This window comes from Callorhinchus milii, unplaced genomic scaffold (assembly GCF_018977255.1).
Source record: "Callorhinchus milii isolate IMCB2004 unplaced genomic scaffold, IMCB_Cmil_1.0 Scaffold17, whole genome shotgun sequence".
Taxonomy (NCBI): Eukaryota; Metazoa; Chordata; class Chondrichthyes; order Chimaeriformes; family Callorhinchidae; genus Callorhinchus; species Callorhinchus milii.
In genome coordinates, this window is record NW_024704758.1 from 11,325,124 (window position 1) to 11,351,823 (window position 26,700).

At 36.3% G+C, this 26,700-nt stretch overlaps 1 protein-coding gene across 1 annotated transcript in view; it reads left to right on the plus strand.

The window, feature by feature from the left end:
* mettl15 (methyltransferase like 15) overlaps nucleotides 1-26,700 on the plus strand; it is a 42,106-nt gene that overhangs the window by 8,366 nt on the left and 7,040 nt on the right. The window contains exons 2-4 of the mRNA XM_007887671.2: nucleotides 5,737-5,873; nucleotides 18,130-18,321; nucleotides 19,946-20,124. Coding sequence (XP_007885862.1) covers nucleotides 5,737-5,873; nucleotides 18,130-18,321; nucleotides 19,946-20,124 — 508 coding nt within the window. The remainder of the gene's footprint in view (nucleotides 1-5,736; nucleotides 5,874-18,129; nucleotides 18,322-19,945; nucleotides 20,125-26,700) is intronic.

A 26,700-nucleotide genomic window follows, 5' to 3' on the forward strand; every position in this document is an offset into this window, starting at 1 on the left:
GGTAAAGTTCAGACAAAGACCAGACCAAATTTGTGTTACTTTATACTCTTCTGAGTCTCACCAAATCTGCATCTGAGAAGTCTGTCTCCTGGCCTGTTTAATGCAATTCATCACTGATATTCATCAATGCAAACATCTTCCATCCATTTGGTTTAACCATACATTTCAGAGTTTCAAGAGTTATTAGCGCACAGGTCCAGACAGATTATCATTTCCACCGTTCCTTGTTGCTTTTGGCCATTTGTTCAAACCATGCATTAAAGACTTGAGTAATTAGCACATAGGTCCAAACAAATTGTTTCCACCATTCTTTTTGATCTTTATAATAATAATCCTTGCATTTGATATAGTGCCTTATCATGTCTTCAAGATGTCTCAAAGCGCTTCACAGAATATACTGTAAAGTGAATTGCGTACAGAAGTGTCCCACAAACAGTTGTGGATTGAAGTGATCAATTTATTATTTTTTTTTGGCAGCCGTTGGAATTCAGAACCATAACGGTTCTTGTGTTTTATAGAATAAACAAATCCACAATGCTTTGGGTCTTCTTTGGTTCATTACATTTCTGTCACAATGCCCATGTGCATAACCTTGCATTGAGTTATCTGAACTGGGCTAGAAGGGACCATACCAATCTGAATCACACTTTTCTGTATTATAATTGAGCATTGGCAAAACAATTCAAAAGCTGAATGGGCCTGAAGCATTTTGTCATGTCGTAAAATATTCTGTCGGTATTTCCTAATTAAACAATGATTGAACTCTTAGAGCACCAATAAACTTTACAACACACCACTGATGGTGAGGATTACTGCTGTACTAAATTGACCCAATTTGATTTCTTCCTTACTTCTGGACAATGTGGTAAATTAAGACTTTCTGCCTACGCACACATTAGTCATCAGAAATATTCCCTTCCATGCTGTAATTGAAGTTCTTAAAAACTCCCATGTTATATCCACGTTGGCTGCTAAGGCATTGTGATGCTGGCTTTCTTTATGGTGCACTGAATACAATCAATTACTTAATCCACCTGTACTTTCTGAAAAATGTTTTCTGTGAATAATTAACTTGTGTATATCAGGTGCTTTTTCCCCCAAAAAAACTTTCAGTCACCCAATTTTCTTTTGCATCTTCAGTTTTACAAGGCTCATTGCTTTTCACTACTGACCGCTTCTTCACATCTGCATAGTCACTTCATCCAACACTGCTGGCAATATTTTTATCAAGCAATTGAGAGTAAAGTTTTTTTTATATCTAATGAATATATATATAATTGAACAATGTAACAGATGGCCAGGGGATGATTTACAGATGTGTAAAGGCCTCTTGTTCATTTGAGGCTTGCACATTTGTACAGTACTTAGGTTAACATATTGGCTCCAGCCCAACTTGGTGCTCCATGCATCTCTATAATTCACCCTGACCATCCACTGTTCTCTGTATTCTAGGCTGTAGTTTTGAAGTGAATGATGTAATGTTTTCTCATTACCAGGCAGTTTATGATTTGTATTGGCAAGCTAAGCAGCTTTATGTTTTTCCAGATTTATTTTTGATATTGAAATCATGTGAAATTTTAATGTTTAGTAAAAGACTTTGCCTGCGTTCAATGGAAGGTCATTTATCTTAACTGACTGGACATCTCAGAACACATGTATACAAGACTATGTACTTGAAAATAGTACAAAGCATTGGCAAATGTACTTTTATTCCAAACCCAAATAATACAAATACACTGAAAGGTGTGTACATTTATTTATTTTGTAACTGTTTTGTGTGTGAAGTAATATAGTACAACCTGGCAACCAGTTTGATTTCCACATTGAAATTGGAGTTTATCTGTTAGTTTACAAATACACAGTCACTACACTTTGCAGTAAAATGCAGGCTTGATGCACGTCCCCGGCTCTACCATTGGTGGCCAAACCTTTCAATTTTACACCCCTGTCCCCTGGAACTCCCTTACTCAACCCCTCTGTCTCTCCCTGGTTTGGCATTTGGCTTGCTTTGTAAAGCAATCCGAGATGTTGTTTTACGCGAAGGTCGCTATATAAATGTAAGTTGTTGTTCTATCATTGTAATTCTATATATTTCGACAGACTTCAGATTGGAAAACATCTATAACAGTTGCCTAATGGTAGTGACTTTTCAAAGACTGGTGATTTTGATAAATGTTGCATTTTATTTGAATCAGGATTGAGTTCAGGTCTAAGGTTCGCTTTTAATTTGCCACCAAAAAACCTAAAGTTTCTAAAGTTACAAGTTGGTGCCTGAAAATAATTCCTGACTATAGGCTTCCAGTAAATTGGAGCATGCAATATGGCGTCAATATTTAAGTTAGTTGCTAAAACTCAACTTCGTTTGGAAAATGCTATGAGAGAACAAAAAATATTCAAAGACTAACCCCCTCATACTGTATCCACATTGATTCTGAAAAGGAACCATCTGGTGCCATTTGGAACATACTCACAGTGTAAGTGTGTCAGCTTCGCTCAGTTGGTAGCCCTCTCACCTCTGAAGGTTATGGGTTCAAGCCCCATGTTGGGACTTGGAGGTGCTGTTCTTCCAATGTCTGCTTGTTCAGATGAAGATCCCATAACACTATTTGAACTAGATTTAATTGGCATTATAGTATTTTGATATCATACAGCGAATGCTATAGCCCTGAAGCTTAACCTAAATATAATTGAAAGGGGAGAATTGGAGTGTGTCTTAAGTCTTGCAATGGTCAGCATTCTCTATACTACCTTTCTCCACTGTTGTTCATTTATTGCAGCGTCCAAAGCGATGCAATTGAGTGGAAAAAACTTTACTTGGACTGTGTAAATTTCCTTGGAAAAGCTGTAGTGTATCAATTCAACTACCCAGTTATGATTTTGCAATAAATAATATAAATGCCTTCTCATTATGCAAATTCACCCTACCAAAATGGATGGTAAGATTTATAACTGCTGCTACTTTATTACAAAATGACATGAATTATAATGATGTAAACTGATTATGACAGTGAACTTCAGGTACAGAACAAAGACTTGCAGAAAAGATGTGATCATATATTCTATTTAGTCCTTGCTTTCTAATGGATTCTCCATTGTCATAATATGATCTTGCAGCTTAAACACTATGACCTGAACACTGAATGCAACTGATCAGGAATAAATATCTGTAATAAACTTGACTGTAAAATATAAATGGCTTTTATTCACTGTGGTTACTGCTTCTGATTTATTTAATAAAATACAAACTATATTGAAGCATGTCAAATGTATTGGAGGCGGGGTGGTAAAACTGTTGCAAAAATGCACAGTATCGTTTAATTTAATTGTGGCTTGCTATAGTAAAATGGCCATATATACAATCAAGAGGTTTACTTTTCAGTTACAATAACCTTATGCGTTTTTAAACAGCTACCTTTCAGTATTCTTTTGTATTAATTATTGCTCCCCTACATTCGCCTTCAAGAATTCTGCGCTTGCCATCCGCTTACATTGAGATGCTGGAGCTGAAGCTCTTCTGTTGGGTTACTGAAATAGGGGAAAAAATGTCTGACGCAAATTTGCCTGATGTTCAGCAGCTGCTACAAACCTACCCCTTCCATTATGCAGGGAGTGTCAAATTTAAAATCTGTAAGTGATTTGGCTTACTTTTAATACACTTGTATTCTAACTGATTAAAACATGGTAAAAATATTTTTAGCCACAAGTCTAATTGAGAGGAGAGATGGACATTTAAAAGAATTCTAAGCACATTACTCAATTAATTATGGATAAAGTGTACAACAGTATAATGTGCAATACAATACATGTATTCACTCACCTGTTAAGCATCTAAGAATGCAGTGTTTATTTTAGTTCTGATGGACTGAGGGAGTGTGGGGTGGGAGATAAATTTCAAAATAGATCTTAGCATACATTTGTTGCTTTTAAGAAATAACAATTTAATTTGTTTAATAATATTTGTAGCTATTAAAATTCACTTCTACAAACTTCATAAGCACAGTTACAGTGTTTTCTTCCTGCCACTTGAATATTTGTGATGTGAGTAATCTTTTTGTTTCATTGAAGTGCATTGTTGATAAAACATGATTTGTAACATGAAAACTGATAAATAAGTAAGCTTAAGTCAAAGACATACTGTATACTTAAAAGGTTGTTATACTTATTGGTGTCCTGTGATCTAATTTCCTGAAATAATTGAATTTCCACATTAATTTATGATTATTATTATGTATGATTGGGGATGTGATTTCAAACTTGCAGGAAGGACAATGTAAACCACACACTATATGCCATCAATGCATGTATAAAGTTGGGCTTCACTCATTCCTTGACTTCATTTGTTGCTGTGCGACTCTCAAGCTAACCGCCCATGTTATACCTGTTAAACCTACTATGCTAGAACACAAATTCAAGAAAGAATTCTCTTTATAGTTATGAATCCGCTCTCTCTCACTTGAGTTTCACTGGATAAGAGTTCTAATCAAGAAATGTAATAATCAACAAATACTGCAGTGGAAATTTAATACGTTAGGTTTGTCTGTAATAAATATTGCGCCCCGATAAATTATTTTCTCTAAGAAATAGTGAACCAAGAATCAAATTATCACACTATTACATATCAAATAACAGATACCCGGGAGCAAGTTACAAAGCAGTAATTCTATCAAAGGAGACCAAACAATTGTAAGCCACTCCAGCTTCTCTTTCATGTTTTTTGAATGTCGCTCGAACTTCCAGATTGAATTACTAGTCAGTCTTTTTTTAGTCTTGTATGATATATTGTGTATATTTTCTGAAGTTGTATCTGAAAAAGAAACTCTTTGAGACATCTCAACTGCGTGATAAGGCGCTATATCAAATGCAAGCATTATTATAAATTAGTTTATCCAAATATTGGTGGTCACAGAAGCCAGTGACTCAGAGGAAGATAAGTGCTAGATGTGTTTGGCAGTTAGAAACCAAACTTTGTTTCAACAGAATCATTCCTGGAAGTCAGTATCTTCAGCAAAAATAACTTGCAGATAATTGGTAGTTCTGTTGATATTTTCAATATATTTGTATCCTTTAATGTTTTTCATGTTACTAGTAGCTTCAACAAGATGAGCGTCGTGTGAAAATTGTGTCAGTGTGAATGTGGTTGAACATTTTTCCTGGAGGAAACAATTTCAAGTATTATCTTATGATTTTAAGCTGAAGAATAGTGCATAGAGTATATATTGAATTCAGTGTATTCTAAAGTATTTTAGTATTCAGGGCATTTAATATATTCCAATGCAATACCAGGGAGTGATGCATTGTTTGATATGCGATCCTTTCTTCTTTCAGATACAACTTCAAAAAAATACGTTAAGCTGTCTGTCTGCTTAGGTGGATGCTAAGGATCCCATAACACTGTTAGAAAAGAGAACAGAGTTTCACCCAGTGTTCTGGCCATCAATCCTTCAGATCAAATTGGTGATTTATTTTGTAGCTGTAGGACATTGCTGTGTGGAAATAGGCTGCCAGGTTTGTCTACAAATACATAGTTACTGCATTTTACAGAAATTCGCTGTGAACTGCTTCGAGATGTTTTGACATTATAGACCCTTTATCAAATACAAGTGTTATTATTTTAAATTGTTCTATTCAGTGTGTTTTTATTTTAGATTTCCTTGTGTATAGCACAGTACTTTAGGTACTGTTTCTTTGAAAAAATGTTATTGCTGTACCAAGAATTTGTTTCCATTTTTGTTTCAGACCTTTCTGGATATGACTTTTGGAGCAGGAGGCCACACAAAAATGATCCTTTCGCACGCCTCGGGCATCACCGTATTTGCCTTAGACAGAGACCCAATAGCATATGGGATTGCTCAACAGCTTTCCCATGCGTGCCAGTAAGTAACATGAATCAATGCTTATCGTTCCTTCATCAGAGTGGGTCATGCCTTCTTAAATGTCCAGCTTTAATTACTCATTCTTATGCCAGATTATATATTTGCTTGAGTAAAAGTTATAGTAATTTCCTTCCATGTGACCAGTTAGAACTTTGTGGTTTTAATTTGTTTAAGAAAATAATGTGCAGTTATCTGAAGGTGAAAGCAACTTTCAATGTTTCAGGTCACACCCTGCATCAGTTTTTCAGCATTCACTTTTTCTTTCCACCACAATTCTAACTCGTTTGCGATTATACTCCTGCAGTAGGAGTCTTTCACTACGAAACATAATTATTATAATTATCTCAAGGGCTATGAAATGCAAATTGTTGGTGTTGGAATTGTTTGGGCAAATAAAACAAACAGAAAAGGATTAGAAACAAAAACAGAAGTCGCTGGGAACACTCAGGTCAGGCAGCATCTATGGAGAAAGGAAAGTGAGTCAACGTTTTGGGTCCACGGGATTAGATTTGGGTACGTTTCGGCCACAAAATATATAGTCAATTTACTTTACAGTATATTCTGTGAAGCGCTTTGAGACGTCTCGAAGATGAGGTGCGATAAAGTGCTATATCAAATGCAAGGATTATTATTCAGTAACTTTATATTATACATACTGCATTGCCTCTTTGCAGTTTGTATATTTTTGTTTCAGGTGTATCAGTTTTAAGCATTAACTATTTTCTACTGTTCTATTTGTCTATTATTCAGTGTAATATATTTACTTTATGTTCTCGGCATGTTGTAACTTTATATAGTACGACAGAAGAAATCACTTCACAATTGATATGACTATTCACGAGTCACTTGCAAGTAACTTGTACTGAGCCATCTAGCGTCAAAAAACCTGTACTAATTTCACTACAAACCGTTCACTCAGGAAACGTGATTTAATTATTCAGAAAAATTAACCCATCGTAACATGTAATTATTTAAAAAAATTAACCTCTAATGGGAAATTAATATTTTATAGATTCTATTGTTCTTTGTCTTTGTGGATTATACGTAGAAAATCGTGTCCCCTTCCTTTCATTCACTATTGTACTTCTAACTGTTTGATCAGAGTAAGTAGTGTAGTTTTAAAAAATTAGTACAGACAAATGACCATCTGGAAATGATTGTCAATAGGTGTAAATTTATTAACCCTGCTTTAAAAGGCTAATAGAAAATATGGTTCTCATTTCTGAATGACCATTGACGCTTTTCCATGCATTTTTCTGTTTCCTGTATGGGGAAATATCCAGATAGTCTCTCTGGAATTCTTCTTGCAGGAAGGCCTCATTGCTAAGAGTTGCTCTGCAACCATCAAAGAAAAAGTTCTCATTCCTTTTATGGTTGTTGTATATTGGTCTTTTAACACCTATGTCTCCGGTAGTGATTAGCCCGTTTTACTGTGTTATAAAATCTGGTCACACTGTTCCCATCATTATTTATATCAGACGTTAGCCATTATGGCAGAGAAATATTCAGACAGAAAAGATGCAATAGTGGTCATTGACAGCTGGTGGAAATGTCTTATCAGTTGCACTAAAATGTTCCAGAGCAAATCTGGGAATTATTCATGAAGCCCAAAGGAAGAAGAAATTATTGCAGTTTGTGCATGCAACCCTCTTTTTTAGCATGTATTATAAACATGGGATTAAATTCTGTAACAAAGATTCTTCTCCATTAATATTTCAACAGGATTAATTCTTTAGTACTATGCAGAATAAAATAATGCTTCAGGCTTTTGTCCTTTTTGTAATTATTTAGAGCGTTACTTTCGTGTCAATCTTTCCCTCCTGCATTTCTTCTTATTCAAAGTAAGTTTGCATCCTCCACTGAAGCCCTCCTTGTTTGTGACGTTGAGGGAATTGATTTCTTTGTGTTTATATCCATACATGAAGTTAACTAATATCCCATTAGCCTTTCTGGGAAAGAGCTTTACCTCCTGTATGTCCCAAGCAAATGTCCACCTGTCAAAGGAAACTTAGCCAAGACTTCAATAGTGTATAATCATTTCTTACATTGTGATTATTTTCTCTTCTCCCCTCCCCCCCAATCCATGAAACTACTTGTGCTGAGAACTTCTGTTCTTTAAACAAAACAGAATTGAGAGGGGCATAATAGCTTCAAAAGTAATTATCAAACATATTTGCTAAATGAATATGTATATAAGGTGCAAGAAATAACAAAATATGAAATAATTTCAAGTACTGTACAATATTTGAGCAATTGGGGAAAAAGATAACTTGTAAACAGTGTAGGCTTTCAGATGGCTTGGAAGCTGCAAGGCAACTTAAACTAGTTAATGTTCTAATTTAGCAAGGATTGAATTTCAACACTCGCAAAGCTTGATAGATGCTTGTGGAGTAAATTTTAGACAGCCCTGTTCTTGTTGAGTTTGGAGAATTAACTGAGCTAGGGAGCTTGGTGAGAGATTTTTATTTTCTACAGTTTTCCTGTTCATAACATACTTTCAATCAAAAATAACATTGTTCATAATAAGTACATTATACTGTCCTTTCCCAGCTAATTTCATAGATGAATCCATTTCATTTCCTCATCTTTGGAGCCAAATATTGTACACAGCTTGAAACTGTAAAAATGATGGGTATAGGCTATTGGTTAAAAGGATAGCCTCTGCCTATATGTGTTGGATTAATTAGCACATATAAATATGCCATGGGGGAACAAACTACATCATAATGCATAACAGTATAGCAGCCAAATCCTTCACTATTCAACAGGAATATGATCCCAATCACACCTGCAATAGCATACAGCAAACAATATGGTCTGTCTCTAGTGGGAATGCTCCATGTCATGGAATGGAAATGAACCAAACATTTACATGGCTTTTCTTGTGTGAATTTTGCAAATAGCTCTGTACTTTGCTACACCAAATAAACGAAGAGTACCAAATAACAATTACAGTGGTTTTATTCAGGGAAGCTAAGAAGTAAACTGTATTTAGTTATATGGATTTAAACTGTACAATCAGATGTTGAAAATCCATATGATTTTTTAAATATAATTAAAAGGGTTGAAGGTAAGGCAGCAATGCAAACATGCTAAAATATCAACTTCAGTTTCCAGGAAAACTGACGCATCAATGAACAAGGAATATTGATGTTTACACACTGTCCCAGTAAATTTAATTTCAAACCAGCCAGCATATTCGCCAGTGTTTGTTGTTGCAATAATTCAAAAGTTGGCCTCTTCTCCTGAATGATTTAAGAACGCATCAAACACACAATCAACCCATTCATATCAGAAAAATATCCAGTTTGTTCATCATTCTATATATTTTGTGAAGCGCTTTGAGAAAACAATAACAACAAAATTACATTTGTATAGCGCCTTTCACGTTGGAAGGACGTCACAAGACCTGAACAGACAGAGTTTCAGACCGGAATTGAGTGTCGGGGAAGCGGGGAGATCGAAGCACGGACGAAGAGGGGGTGAGACGGAGGGACTGCGGGATGGAGCTACATATATATTATATATGGGATAGAGAGACGTCTAGAAGACGTGAAAAGCGCTATATCAAATGCAAGGATTATTATTATTATTTATTATCACTAATGACTAGTTTATTCTGCTGGAAGTGATTTGTTATTGCTTCCAGCAGTAGAAACGGTTACTTTTTTAAAAAAAATTGTTGTGGGTTGCATGACCACTTTTGTATTGATGAAAATGGTGCCTTAAATTTGTGGGATTTCTAAAGTGCACATTTTGAGTGGAGGTCGAATCAAATTGCACTGGCTGCAGTATCAGTCTACTCAGGGTAATAGCACTGTGGTCTTTAGGCCGTAATTTTGAGACCAGCTTCAGGTTTTGAGCTCAAAATCTGTGCTCTCATTCCTGGGCAATGTTGAAAAAAGGCAGGATTTTTAAAATTCTGTAATTTGCGTGGAGCTGTGATAAATTTCCATGAAGTATTTCCCATTGGAATTTTTATTCTGTTCATACCATCTGATTGTGTAAAGATTCCACATTTCTTAACAGCATTTGGTACGACCTGAGCCATAATGTGGAAACATCTTATGTTAGAAGTGTCAAAATTGTAAGATTTTTCTTTTTCAATTGCTTCCCACCCAGCACATCATCTATCATGCGGGCAACGTGATATAGGCCAATTGCTGGTAAATTTATGCAATTTATTGCCTATATAATGTCTTATTGTATTTGCACGCTTGTGTTCTGCAATTCACAAATTTAAATAGTACGACACAGCTTTGTAGAAGGTAATTGGTTGAATAATGTTTGCTAGAATTTAGTTTTATTCTATTGTCAAAAAGTAAATAAAATGTCATGCAGCCCATTTATACCATTGCATTCTCAATCCAAAGGAGGAAACTCCTGTCACAATATCAAATTACAGAGTTTGAGTCCCTGACAAAAAATTATTTTGCGTTACAATATTATTTCACTAGGATGTGCTTTACAGTATGTAGTTTAAAAGGGAAATATTTACAATGAATCTTTTTTGGGTAGCTATGTTTTACACTGAACAGACTGGTGTGTTTGAGATTATGATTATGGAGCAAATGATGGGATACCTCAGATTTATAACGATATCACGATTATTTTGGCATTATCAGTTAATGTCATAAACCAGAGTATAACGTTTTAGTAGTTGAACAAGTTAATTGAGTGACTTAATGAAAATCAAATATAAAGGAATGTTCCACCAAATATAAATTTGTTACAGCCCTTCGACTGTCCAGCTCCTAATGTGAAAGGCACTTTATAAATGTAAAATTGTATTGTGAATGGATGCACTCAACACATTATTGGCTTTTTGATGTATCTCTCTACCCATGATTCCACAAGTGCAACAGGCTACAGATTTGCGCAATGAGCCAATGATTTACAGTGTTCCTTGTCAGCTCTTACGTCAGCTTTTTATTTCTAAATCATTTGCTGGCAGGTCACAAGAGGGCCTGAAATTGATTAGTGCAGCAGCTGTAATTCTCGTGCAGCATGAGTGACATTGATCATCAGAGATCAAAATTTCAGCAACTAATCATTATCATTTCTGAAGCATGAAAAGGGATGTGTTTTAAGATTGAGGAGGCACAAATATTTTAAGAGTTCAAGCTACTTTGTAGTGGGGAGTGTGGTGAAGATTCCTCAATGTGTGCTTCCATTTTTAAATAGAAAATAAGTATAACTTTTTTTAAAAAAAACACAAGCACCCAGAGTGAATAATAAAAGTCCAGCCCAAAGAAACACAGCGGAAACGTATAGAATTATATAGAATATTACAGCATGGAAGCAGGCCATTTAACCCAACAGGTCGTCTTGATGTCGATTTGTCACATGAGCCTATAATGTATACTATATAATGTGTATATATAATATTATATATACTGTATATATGAGCAAACCATGAAATCAACCACCTGGGGAGTTCAACACAATTGGTTAGTGTTCTGTCTTCGTATGAATCTGAATTGGATGCGGCTGTTGGAACTTTTCGAACTTTGCAGGTAATCATAGTTTCTCCAGAGGATTCTGTTTTTAGACTTGGTGCTGCATGGAATGCACCGTAAAGGTACCATGCAGACCTATACTGTGATCTATTAGCCATTTGGGATGAACTCTTATTGAAACAACTACAACACTTCATTCGCGAGTGATCTGCCATCTCATGAGGCATCACTGTGGCGAACATACAACAGATGCTCCAGCTGCAGCTTGAAATATCAGCTAGTGAAAATAAAAATGTATTTTGCCTTAGTAACGGCCTCCCTGCACTGACATTATTTGGAAAGGGAGGTGGAGGGAACAGTACAAGTTATGAGAACTTGGCTTCTAGAACTAAATATGTGGTTCCAAAACCTCCAACAAGGTTTACGTGGATGTTATCGCTTCCAAGGTGAATGCTGCTATTCAGGAGAAATAGGCAGCGCTTTTGATTGCTCAAGCTATATGACGTGATGAGCGTAAATCATTGTGTGTTATAAAACGTCTTTAATAAAGAAATAACTTTACATTGCCTGTTTTATTAGTGAAGTTAAATTGAGGCCTCAAAGTATTGTGACTTTGTTCTCACTAAAGAAAAATCTCACGATCGACTTCTTCACTAAAGGTGTCTTTTATTGCATATTAACTGTTTTATAGGAAAATCAAAATGGCTGTGTGCTATTGATATAGTTGAAGGCTTCTGCAGTTAAGAGATTAAATTCAAAGCATTCTCCAAAAAAAATTGTGTTGTGGGTGGAGTGGCTTGTAGTTTAAAATAATTTTTAAGAATCAGCAGATATTAATAATCCTTGCATTTGATATAGCACTTTTCACATCTTTGAGAGTCTCAAAGTGCTTCACAGAATATACTGTAAAGTGCATTGACTGTACATTTGTGGGCAAAACATGGCAGCTAATTGCGCACAGCAGAGTCCTACAAACAGTCGTGGATTGAGTGACCACATTATTATTTTTTTTAAGGATTATTATCTCCAGACAAGTGATCCGCCAATCGACTAACAACCGTGTTCCTACCTACTGCTAGGTAAACAGAGGCGTTTGGATTAAGGAAACTTTGCCAACGTTTCATCCTGCCAGGAATAGAACCCAGGCCTCTTGCTTGCAGGGCGAGTGCTCTACTGAGCTACAGGACTAAATATCTGGAATGTTAGCAGTATCAGGTCTTTCAGTTGGATAAGAGAGGTACAGAAGCACTCTTGATTTCAATGCTTTGTACTGTGACAGGTCCATATAATGAAGGATAATTATGTTATAAAAGATCAGGAGAGGATATGCAACTGTTTATATCAATAAAACAAACTGATTTGAGCTATTTCTTATTTTGGAGGCAACATAAAGCACTGATGTGAAAGATGAGAGAAATGAAATGAAGGTATGCCTATATTACAGTGTGGTGGGGAAGGTCATGTAACTACTTTAAAGAAAAGTTTTCTTTTAAGTCCCATGTAATTATGTTTCTTTCTCCCCTTGGGATGATTGCTTGCATCCTATAATATAGTGAAGGTAAGTCGTCCAACTCTTTCTTCAGTTTTCTCAATAATTCTCTTGTTGTTTAAGGTGACTCATGCAGACATGTGGTTCCTTGAGTTATGACATCCCTCTGATACATACTGAAACATCTATTTTCCATGTTTGTGCGCTATGTGCTAGTAAGCTTTCTGACTATGCCATGATAGCTGAATGTGTTCCTGTCTTTGCTCAATATTCTCACTCATACAGTTCCAATCTAAGTCATTGGCGTGGGACTTCTGCCCAATTGGTGAAGCCAACAGTAGAGCTCTCTCTGCATACCTGACTGGCATTGAATAAGTTAGTACAGACCAAATATTAAATGTGGTACCTCTGAATAAGTAACATTCCCTACAGTGCAATTGCCCATGAAGACAGCTTGCACGTATCAACTTGAAAACAAAATGTTCTTTTTATTTAACACTAGCTGTACCCGTTGCAGCTACGCTTGCAACCAAAAGATCTAATATGGAATGTAGATTTCAGTGATCCCACTCACAAACCATTTAATATGCCATAAACAGTGTGTGTACACCTTAAGCAAAACTGCCATACACGTGTGATGAGCTTGTTTAGGTCATAGCCCATCAACCATAGAAGATCCTATCAAAGGGTCATAGCTACAACAACAACAACTTGGAATTATATAGTGCTCTCCACGCCAGACGGCACCTTAGAGTGCTTCATGAACGATAGAAGATCTTATCAAAGCTATGTAAACCAAAGTGGTTTACTGTGTGATCTGGCAAATCCTCGAGTTGTTGCAAGGCTTCCGTGTAGACGACATTTACAGTTTTTCCTCCTTCGGCCATGATGTACAGGTTTTGAAATGAACCCACATGTGAGCATCCAACATAGAGTTGTCCATGGGAAAAGCACAGTGTATTCAAGAAAACCCCAGAAACATTTAAGCTTTGCCCCTGTGCCTTGTTGATTGATATGGCAAAGCACATTCAAACAGGGAATTGGAGCCTTTTGAATTCAAACAAGCAGTCACTTGGGAGCAGTGGGATGCGAGGAATGAATGCATCTTCCCCATTAAACTGACCAGTCAGAATAGTTGCTTCTATAACATGTGGAATCAATTGCTTTACCACGAACCTTGTGCCATTGCATAGCTTTGGTGCATCTAGATTCCTCAGCAGCATGATTATGCATCGAAACCGGATAATTCCAAAGAGTTTTAAAAACTCATTTGGGAAGTTGACAGCATTTTGGATGTCGGGAACAGTATCTATGGGCTTGTACACAGTTTCTTGGCCAGGGATGTCATTGAGTAGCTGGGAATTGATCTCGCCGGCAGATTCATTATTTGGAGCAAGGATTGCTCTTTCACACAACCACTTATGATTTTGTGTAGTTATTGCTCCCGACACTTGTCTGAGTGGGTGTTTACGTACGTACATGTTGGTGATGCATGATGCTACAGCACCACTGTGAGCTGGCACGGCTAACCAGACATTTTGCAGCGCAAAACGCAAAACTGCCATATATGTGTGATGAGCTTTTTTAGGTCATAGCTTATCAATGGTAGGAGATGCCCGAAAACAAATATACTCATTGCACTCGTAGATGCAAGACCTGTCCAATGAGGTATAAATCGTGTCTCTATATCAATAGGTTATTGAGATCTTAGCTGACACACACACACACACATACATACACACAGATATTGTTGTTTTATTGGTATAGAAGAATTTTATCCCAATTAAATGCCCTCCTACGGAGACATTATTCCTATTTTCCCATGCATTTCAAACAACGGTAATCAGTCTCCTGGCATTATTAGCTGGTGACAAAATCTGTTAATGATTTTTTCCAAAATATTTTGTGGTTCATTTCCGGAGAATTTTTATTTCCAGCACAGAGTAGTTAGGGCAAAATGCAAAATACTGGCAGATGCTGGAAATCTGAAACAAAACTGAAGTCGCTGGGAACACTCAACAGGTCAGGCAGCAACTATGGAGAAAGGAAAGTGAGTCAACATTTCGGGTCTACGAACCGAAACTGAGCTGAAACGTGGCTCAGTTCTGACAAAGGGTCGTGGACCCGAAACGTTGACTCATTTTCCTTTCCCCATAGATGCTGCCTGACCTGCTGAGTCTTCCCAGCGACTTCTGTTTTTATTTCAGAGTAGTTAGGATATGGAAGGCTTTGAGGGAGCTGGCACAGATACAATGGGCCAAAAGATCACCTTCTGTGCTGTACATTTTTATGGTAGATGTGCAGAAATTGCTATTGATTCATGTCATGGTGTGCCATAGACCAGTGGCTCAGTAGCTCTTTAACACTTTTTTTACACAAGCAAAATTGGATTATACATTAATGATTCAGTAATTTTATGTTCATATTGTGTTATACAGACATATATTTATGATCAAGTTATTTACACCATCAGGTGTATGTAAAGTACAGTACGTTCACTTCTACATCAGCTCATGCAGATAGGTGTGATCACGCAAGGTGGGAATATGTTTTTTCTTTTTCTTTGTAAAACCTTGAGTGGTATGTGTACGAGGTGGTGGTTTTGAATGGTGGTTGCTGCAGGTTAATAGTTTGGGTATCCTACAGAGGAGGCTTCAAAGGAATCAAAAGGAAGAACTGAAGTTTTGTGGATTGTTGATAAACAAGTTCAACTACTCAAAATCAGAAAGAAATGGCTTATGGGCAGAGAATATTTTAAGAGCGAGTTGAAAGAAACAAATTGCAGTTATATTCTGGAGTGACTCTTTTGGATAGCATTTTAGTTTTTTTTCTGATTTTGTTTGCACATTACTTAGTAAATTCAAAGTATTTCTCTGAAGCTACGGTCCTAGCCACTGGGAATTATTGACATCACTAGAACTGATGTGACTTATGACAATCAAGAGGCATCAATAAATGATGATCAGTGCTTTCTTTTTTTTAAAAAAAGCCTACCCTTGGAGACCTGAACTGATATTTTTGGAAGTGCTCCTTTGATTTATGCTGGAAATATGTGGCATACATCAAATTAAGAGTAACGCTTGGAAAGGGAAAAGGCTGACCAAAATAGAATATATAGTGCAAATAACACTATTTCTAAATGTTTACCTATATTATACAGTATATCCTGTGAAGCTCTTTGAGACCTTTCAAAGATGTGATAAGGTGCTATATCAAATACAAGGATTATTATATTATAATAGAATTGACTCCAGGTGTATTTATTTCAGATATACACAAATTTGTTTGATTCCATGAAAAACTAGTGATGTCTGGCTGCATACTTTATTATATATGTGTTCAAATGGCCAGATAATCATATGTCATTTGGTTTCTTGCAGTCATTGGGATCTCAATTCCTCAAAAAAGTCTGAGGTTGGTCAGATAAAATCTGAGGCCATCATTTTTTTGGTTATTTTCAGGTACCATTTATCAGCAATGAATGTGGGTTTATTAAACCTGGTTCAAATGATTAAATCTATGGATTATTTATTCAAATAAAAAGTAAATGTATGACTTCAACTGGAACTTATTACTTTAATGGAATGGAAAAGCAGACATCAAAAAAACTGTTTGTGAGAAATTAAAAGTTAAAAGAAATTCTCAATGCTTAATCAAAACGTAGTCAGACCTTGTTATACTGAGCTTTGGTTTACCACAGGTTTATTTATAGTGCAGGTGCTTTTTAGACCAGTGAACCTGAAGTGCAGTGCAGTTATGGCTTCTTGCACAGCCTGGCTAGCTTCTTGCGCATGGCACCCAGCGAAATAAGGCATACCAAATCAGTAGCATTCGTGACACATGCTTGAAACTCTTGTGAGAGCAGTCGACACTGATCAATTGACTTGTTGCCCAGGACGCTGACAATATTAACATCAACCTGATGACCTAGAAGCTCTGATCGCCAGGCTTTTTTTCATACCAAGATATTAAAAACCTCATTTCTATGGACCAAATCAACACATTTTAATGGGGTCTGACTGATTTTGTAGTTTCTTTGAAGAAATTAGTTTTGCATTGTTGGTATGTATTGTACTTTCGTGATGGATGCCATAATCCCACTGATGTATCTTTAACCCAGTAGCTCCTCAGCCAAACGTACACCAAATATTGTAACCTGTGGTTCCTATTGCACTGAACTGGTTATTCAGCAATACATTATCAAAATCTCACAGTGGTCTACCTTGCTTATGTTCTCTGTCGTAGGTGAGTAATCTTAACACTCTGTGAATTCTGCTCCTCAATGATCAGAGGGAATATGCCAGGTGTTTTCCCACAATGAGCGAAAGTTAAAGGGTAGGTTACTCAGGGCAATTCTTGTACACTTCAAACAGATGGCTGAAGAGATGAATTGGCTGAATTCCCGGAGCAAGTCACTTCCCTTGCCATTTGCCTGGACACAGATTTCAGTTTATCAACATTTAAAATGAAGAAAGAAATACTGTAAATTACAAAAATGGGAAGATTCCTTCATATTTAAAAACTGAGAGTCCAGGAGCTTGTACAAATAATCCAAATTATATATCTCCAATGAAAACTCCAAAAAGAGTTCATTTTTGCAATGTGTATAGAGTTCTGTGTTCCACCCTTCTGATATTTGGGACTTCAACACATTTTGTTAGGCAGACACTTCTGGCTGTTTCACTGGCTGGAAGAGGCTGGCCAAAACAAATGTACAAACATCTGCTAGCTTGATGCTTACTATATGAAACAAGTGCTGGTACAGTTTTAGATTTGGAAAGATTTCAATATGCTTTGAGTTTCCTTTGGTCTCCAGTGGCATGAGTGTTGATGCTGCACATAGTTGTATTTAAAATGCGTAGTTTAAGGTACTGCCCACTTCTGTACTATTTTATGGTGGTAAATATTGGAAATCTACTGAAGATCTTTTCTTGAGAAGTTTAAAGAGCAGAAGGGCATATCTTGAAAGCTGAAAGCAGAGATCTTGGCCTTAATTTGCTGGAATAAACTAGCCTTTTTTTGCTCTTTTTCAGCCAAAGATCATCTTTTAGTTGTACTTTAAACCTATTTAAATAAATTGTGGGATAAGTGGAAATGCTTTAAACTTAAAACAATTTAGAGAAAGGTATGGGAACAACAATGTGCATTTATATAGTGCCTCTCATGCAAGATAGCGTACCAGAGTGGTTTGGACGTTTTTCTAAACAACAACAAAATGCATGGAAGGATTCATATTCAGTGATTTGTTACAGAACCTATCAACCTTTACACAGATGCTTGTAAAATACCATTTTTTTTTGTATTCCAGAGGCCATATTCAACCCCTACTAGGAAGGTTTAGCCAACTGGAGCCCTTGCTAATGGAAGCTGGAGTCATGCCAGATACTCTGGATGGAGTTGTCATAGATGCAGGCTGTTCTTCTATGCAGTTAGACATGCCGTGGCGTGGTTTTGCATTAAGCAAAGACGGCCCACTAGACATGAGAATGGATAAGGACAGGTTGGTACAGAAACTATCATTATCCTTATGACAAAGATTCTTCTTTCATATCATGAGAACTGAATAATCCATTTAATCCCTCTTCCGTGTACAGTGGTAATGGGAAACATGGCTTCTTGCTGTAGAAAATCTGCCAGATTTGAAGGCAAGCAGAATTATCAAAATTAAGAGCTTATAATTTAGCTTTTTTTCTGGTCTAGTGCAAATATAATGTAATTCTGTTTTCGTAATTAAATAAATTCTATAGCAAAGCTATCTTAGCTGCAAGCTACAACAAGCTTATACCTGGCCACTCTTGTTAAACAGTGGAGTTACAGCTGTTCAGTTTGTCGTTTTGGAGTTTGATTTATCAGGAATGCCCAGATTTTGCACGTTTGAGTTCCCCCAGTCTGAGTAATATTTAGAATGAAACTAAATTTTGTAGCTATTGACATCAAGGCTATTGCAGACTCTTTGTTCCACCAAACACACCTAAAATGGAGCATTCCAAATGCAGTCAACCATCTTTGTGAGAGAATTGCCTTAGTTTCTTCCTACCCAATTCTGCTACTTCACTTAATCTTAAAAAGACTTGGTACCGCTATTCTTGACTTTTGACTGTTTTTCTGTGATCCATGTTCTCCGACTTGGTACAAATCTGAATTCACTTTCCCATTTCATTCTTGATCTTATTATTTCAACCCTCTGCTGAAAAGTCCAGCCTTTGCATTACTGGCATTGACGTTGAAAGGCACAATGCAGTGTTACTGAGCCACTCTAAACATTGAGGCTGAGCATATCAAACATTTTAAGAAAGGTATGGAAGGTTTTGGCAAAACCAATGGCTAGAATCACAGGGAGTACACACTTCTTGGGTACTTGGGACTTTTGCAGAGCTGCAGTGTTAAAATCACCCCTGGCTAACTTTGTTATAAACATGGTTTGGGTTAAAAATATCAACATTTCGATCAAACCCATATGTCCATTTAAGAATGTAATTAAAAGTGCTTAACTGATGGACAATTCCAGCCTCCGCACTTATGGCTAGTGTACTACAATATTGTACATGCATATCAGGATGCTGCAGAACAAAATAATGATAATGAAAATCTCCCTGTAAAAGCAAAACATTTCAATGTGCTTTCTTTTTATATCCAATTGATTTAGTCTGGAAACAGTTGCATTTAGATTCCAATCCATATGCTTTGCTTAACTATAAACTAAAATACATTTTCAGCCAATACAGTCCTGCAGTGCATGCAAGCTCTGCATCAATCTTCTGAGACTTTTCAGTTGGGGCTTATTGATTCTGTACAAAGTGCAGCATACATTGTGTAAAGGAACTATTAATTATAACATTTCTAGCTTTATTAATTTTTAGCACTATTTGGTAACCGATAAAATTTAGAATTCCAATTAGTGTTTGGAAATTTCAATAGAAATAGGCTTAATTAGGTTCACATCCGAAGAATCCTCTGTGAAATATCTTCTCTTGTTTCATGTTTTTTACCATCTGTTGCCAAAAAGAACCTCAAACATACTTGTATGCTATGTGCGTTTCAGCTCTGTGTCTCTGGGCTGTGAAACTTCACCTCTGTCAATGAAAATGACGTCAAAGAAATTAATTGGCTCTTTTTGTGCGTAGGTACCCCGACATGCCCACCGCAGCTGACGTAGTGAATGCCTTAGATCAACAGTCACTTGCGTCCATCTTAAAAGCATACGGAGAGGAAAGGCATGCAAAGAAAATAGCTGCAGCAGTCACCCAGGCACGCAGCATCTATCCCATCATTCGCACTCAGCAGCTCGCCAGTATAGTTGCAGGTATCCTCATTAATTCCAGCCAGTGTCTAGGAGAAAAATACTAATCTTAAAAGTCCCAGTGGGATCCATTTGTACTGTACATCATGCAGGTACTAATAATCCTGCGTAATTATGCTTCTGATGTCAAGAGTTTTATTCTAGTAATAATGGGAACAGAAGTCAACAAATTAAATTGGCATTTTGAAGTTAACCTGCAGGATGTACCAGATATAGTATGTGTTATGCTCTTCTTGATTAGGATTATCTATATTTTGGAGATGATTTATAGTAATCGAATTGCCTGAAACTTATGAAATATAAATTGACTGAATAGCTTGTAAACTAGTAGAGATTCCCTAGTATCTTTTGTTAAAGATGGAAACTAATGGAATTTATTTAATGGAACTAAACCTTGATACTTACCGGTCTAATCTCCAGATCTCTTCTGTTTGTGACACACCTACTGTGGTAAATGTAAAGCATCCTTTTGATTATCCGCACACAATCTGCACCTCCTGAGTCCACTGTTGTGGTGCACTGATGTCTGGTGTTTCACAGCCATATTTGAAGATAGCTTTATTTGTTCTTAGGTGCCATTTCATCAGTCCTGTAAGATTTGCGGCTCCTGCCATATAGATGAACAATTTGATTGATTACCTTGCAAAACAACAATTGCAAACTCTGCTGTGCAAAGGAGTTTGTTCTGACACCAGGTGGAAATCCTTTTGTTGGTAAAGGATTAACGATCAGAACATAATTAAATCCTACTGATGTTCAGATTTTTTTATGTTCAATGTATCTGAATAGGAAATATTCATATTCACAAATTTAATTTAATAGGTTATTTTTGCTTACACATTCTTATTAACTACACTAATCATATGTTTAATTTTTAATGAGTTCTAGGAGTGGATGGGAAAAAGAGGCATAATGCAATTATCACAGGATGGATAATTATGCCACCTTGATAAATTGCTAGTTTTTTTAAAAAATGAGGATTAAACTTGTGCTGGGGGGAACAAATATGAGTCATGGCCTTAATTGCCACAGTGCCTGACAGCTTGCTTCCTTTTCCTGCCATTTTCAAACCTCTTGAGTTCCGATCACCATAGAGTGCGTACTTTATTTTGTTTTGCATCACATTGAAGGTGTTTGTCAGAGGACAGGTACAGCTGATGTCGAAGTTTTTAGATAAATATGGTCCAATAATCATGTCTCATCCCACAGAATATTTTATTTTTCTGAACCAGTTAGTCCCTTTTATAATATCACACACTGAAACATATTCTTCCCCCTTAGCTATTCGAACGTAGCACTTTATCTTGAGTTTTCTTAAAATAACTCCCAAAATGAAATAACTATTGCATGATATTTTCCACTTAACAGCTTGCAAATCTATGAATGAAGATCTCTGTTTAATTACATTTTTAAATTTGAAATGACTAAGCAGAGTCCCCTCAATATGTGAACAATTACAAATTTGTCATTTTACAAGCTATTTCCTGCAAATTAGGAGGCTACAATACATTTTGTATCTGGGAGGCAATCAACAAAGGAATGTTTACCGAACTGTAATAATATTTCTGAGGAAGTAAAGTGGTTTTCAACATTTTATTTTAATAAAATAGTTACTGCACTAACAATTCTTAAAAAGGAGTGCTCAAAGATAAAGTGTTTTGGGGGCTTACCTTAACAATATTCATCTGAAAATTGAAGAATGCATTTTAATTTTTAAAAGATTATTTTTGCTGCCTTATCTATCAGACACACTGTCATTGTGGTGCTTCTAAGCTTTGATCATTGAAAGATAAAGTTTCATTGCTCAGCAGCATGTGTTGGCAGGTGAAGCTAAGTGATGACAGGACCTTTGGACTGCTTGGTAGCAGATCTCCAGGCAAGAGTGTTAAGAGTGTTAAAATTGACTTCAAGGGGGATCACTGCTTTGGGGGATAAGATTAGATTTTTTTTGACAAGCAGCATGAGAATGTCTGACTAATTGTGGGTATGGTCAATTAGTGATGACAAGCTTCTAGGAAGATCAATTTTCTCCACCTTTAGGAACCTATTTTGGCAGAAGTACCAACATGGATGGATGGGAATGAAAAACGTTTATCCCTCTTCTCTGGGTTTCTTCAACAGTGATATTCGTTGCCTCCTGTTTGGTTCAATTATCTCACTGTGTCACTCTGAGAGGAGAGAAACTGAAGTACAATAGAGAACTCTCACTACACCGTACATGTAACACATTGCATTTCCAAACAAATCTAAACTTTATTTTGCTATTTCACATTGTGCAATATGGGTATTGCTTACACACAATATGCTTGTAACCTCACACACGTGCACAACTAGAAATCTTGGGGATATCATGGCCCAAGTTCATTTATGCTTTGGCACCCGATATAACTAAGTATTCATGCAAATAACAAAAAGCGGAGTGTAATGAACAAAAAATAAGTTTATGAGATTTTACTAACCCTTTAAATCCTGAATATATTGAGTTTAAAATATTTAAATTTTGCTTTCTTATGAGAGATAAACATTGCTATTATAAAGTAGATCTCAAGCAACGCAAAAAAGCATGAAACTTTTCCTTTCGAGTGTACAAAACCATTGACAAAGTATCATAATATTGCATTTTCTTGACTTTATACTGTTATAATGTATCTAACCTATCAGGAAGCTTCATTGCAGCAACATCTTTGCGTTAAATCTTTTGTTTAAAGTTTAGGTTCGATGAACAAATTAAATTTGGATGAGTGAATTTTGTGGATGTTATTTGGCTTAAGTCTTAAGTCTTAGGTCTTAAGAGATGCAGATAATAAAATCACTCAAGTTATGTTTTATTTTTTCTGGGAAGAAACCAAAACCAAATCTGGTTAAAAAATGGTGGTTTATTTTAAGGGAATACATATTTTGCACCTTGCAAAGTCTCATGCCTAATTCAGAGCAACTTTTAGTAGTTGAGGTAAGATTAAATAGGTTTAAATTTGGATGCAGCTTTTCCATTTGAATGGAAATGTTTTGGTTTTCATACCAAATGTCAAAGAGAATAATTGTGGTTCCACTAAATTTGCCTGAAATGAAGAATTGAACCTGGGGTTTCATTAACTGAAACCCATTGCAGTATTTCTACTATGTGCTGTGCAGGAAATGTTGGTTGCTGTATATTTTCCCACGAGCTAGGTTTATTCAACGTTGAAATTTGTTTACTTGGACTATTCATGCAAGAGACCATGCTTTATTTTGTGGTAAGTACGCAGTAATTTTTTTTAAAAAGCATGGTTTCAATTTTATACTTTGCATTTACTATTGAAACTTGATTATTAAATGATCTGGTCAGGTAGCTGATTAACACAAGTTTAGCAGATTGACGTCCGTTTGAAACAGTATAAAATAATGCCTGTACCTTATATTTACTTTAACCTATACTGCTAAGGGTAGAACATAATAAATATCAGTTCAGTGAGTTTTTAAAAACTTTTAGTTTCTGCTTCATAGTGATTTACAGATCCGTAGCACAACATGCCTTTCAATCAATGGTGGGAATTCTAATTAATATTTGTATGCCAAAATAAATATTCCCATCAAAAGAAAGAGAAACACAAGTGTCACTTGTTATAAAGTGCCAATTTCTCTTCCCTCCCCTTCCAAGATCAAGTGTGAAATTTATAGAATTACCTTTAAGAGAAAAGCCATGTGCATTTCTTCATGTTTGGTTACAGGTTTGGGTATTGACACTGCAGTGCTTCCATTCATCCAATCCCTAGAAGGAACTGTATCAGTGTCACTGAAAAAAAATAGTGATGACATTCCTATTTGTCGTATCAAATTATTAGCAACAGTGCATTGGCACCCACTCACTGTCACTAATGGGGATGCACTGGCAAACAAAATGGTATTCTTGAATTCTCTCGTTAGTGATGTAGCAAAAGACAATCCTGCCTGTGATGTTAACTAACCATCTCCAATCAAAATTCAGAAGTGTTGAAAATCCAAACTGGTTTAATGTTAAAATGAGCATTACCTATTCAAATAACATATAGAAAAGCACATCAGACACTAAGTGATTTAGTAAATATTTGTATGTAAGCCATATGTGCAAAGATTTTATTTACAAAACTACAAGAGCTGATTAGAACGGCTCAGTCAAACCTCTTGGTAGTTCTATGAGTCATCAACCAATGCCACTTAGCGACAGCACAGAACACTGCTATTTATATCCACAGGAACTAAAGTTTGTCACTCTTTGCTGAAACTTTTGTTGCTCCACTTGTTCTCCAGTTATGTTGTTATTTTTCTCACTTACAACGTTTCTTAGTCATACTGTGGTATCTGTATTCAAGTGGCCTTTCTGCACGTTTGAATAGATGATGAGCATTGGCATTGTTTGACTGAGGAAGAATCACAGTCAAAAACAATCCTGATACCACACTCTAATGGGAGGGATTGTGATCAATTTGGGGAATGGAAGGTGGGAGCAATTATGCAGTCCAACCCCACCCACACAGCCCAGTTAACTGTCTCAGTGGGTACATTGACAACCTACACAGCCACTACGGAGGGGAATTATTACTTAAATATTAATCATAGTAACTTGGCTTTGCTATCAGTGAAACAATTTTTAACTGGAAATGATTTGAGTCCATTTAAATACTATAAAAATGGAATAGGTAAATATAGATGTGATGAGTCCTTTTTACAGTATACTAACAGTTGATTTTGGTTTTAAGTTTGAACGTTAATTCAATTAAACATTTAAATTGAAGTAGCCTGAAAATGTTATTGAGATAAATTTAGAAATACTTCACAACAGTACATTGATTGTAGATCAAAATAATGTTTTATTGTAGAAACCACAAAGAACTTAAAGTGAGACAAAATAAAGATTAATGAGCAATGTTTTTTGAATATGTAAAATAGATATATCTTCCTCTTTAAACATTCTACCCACTAAGTATTTGACCAGCTGGACTATATTCAAAAGTTCCTCAGAAGTCTGACGGCCTTTATAAAAGAGGAATTACAACATTATACTTGTATTTTACAGGAAAGTGCCTGGCATGTCTCATTCCTTACTTGTTCCTGTGTTTTTATGGTTTAGCGTAGCTGGTTAGAAACCATGTTAGAAGAGACATTGTATGCTGAGTCCTTTCTTCAGTCACTTTGTAAAGTGCCACTCCAGTATTGTAACTTCGGAGTGCTGCTCACCGCGTTCCGTACCCATTCATGATGAACAAAGAGCATATAGTTTTTAAAGTGACTTTTTGACGTTGATCCTCACAGTTGGCTCAGAACACCATATTCTTTCCATGGAGCTGACTTTGCTATCATTGTTCAGATTTACCAGAAGCATAGCAACGTATCATTCCAAGATAAGAATTCAGTGTTTCTTCCCTGATGGAGCTTTGACTTCACGCGATGTGGAGGCTTCACACTGATATATGAAGTGGATAAACTGACACCGGATATGCTGGACAGGATTGCTTTACCAATGATTATTCCAAATCCTATATGTGATCAGTATAGATTAAACTCCTTTCAGGGAACATTCATTACTTTGTCTAATTTGTGTAATTTGAGACTTGCAGCAGATGCTTTGAATCTAGGTGCAGTGAGTACTGACAGGTCATCAAGATGCTTTGCTTGATATCGCATCCCTCTAGACCTCAAGGTCTCCAGACGTAGGTTGGCAAACAAAGATTTTGGAGATATCCTTTCTCACTCGCCCCTCCCCACTGGCTAAGAATATGTTTCTAAATAACAGATGAAAGGCTGATTAAATGCACAGCAAATTTTAAAATCCCGGGGCCTTGTGTCCCTTAAGTCTCCACTGCTCAAGTGACCGAACTACCCAGGATGACACCAAATAATTCATAGATGTTCTATTCGATAAAATGATCCTCGGAATTTTGACAACTTAAAATAGTGCTGCAATGTATTTTCACTTAGCTTTAACTTCTACTGCTCATGATGCTTAAGGTTTTTAAGGTTAATAATTTGAGGAGGGTTATTGAGAGCTAAAGATGGATCCAAATTGATTATAAAGAGGCGTTTATCATTACCATATTTTTCAGTGTATTCTTATTTAATATTTTGTTTAACCAATGACAGCTAATGACATCACAGGCTCTGGGGAGTTGTTAAGCACGTCAGTGTGAAGGAGCTGAATCGATGTACACAGTTGAAGCTGAAGCATGCTGTGTTAATAACTGTATTTCTACTGACTGCACACTGTCAGGCTCAGTAATTCTTCCCAGTACTAAAGTGGAGTGTTAGATTCTCATTCAAAGGTTCAAATCCCAGCGTTAACTGACATTTGAACTCAGCCGCCCTCTATAGGTGATATTTGAGGGTTGCTGGCCTGGGTGAGCATTTTGTAAGAGCAGAACTCGCCATCTTTGACTTGCAGTAAAAAGGGGCAAAACACAGTGAGACTCTCTCGCTCAGCTAAGTGCTACTCCTGTCAACTAATATTGAACAGCCTTACTGATTATTATATAAAACTCAGAATTTTACATCCTCACAACTGAAAGGCAGAAAAGTTTTTTTTAAAAAAAAGCCCCTCTGTATCGTAAATTTACAATTCGCACAATG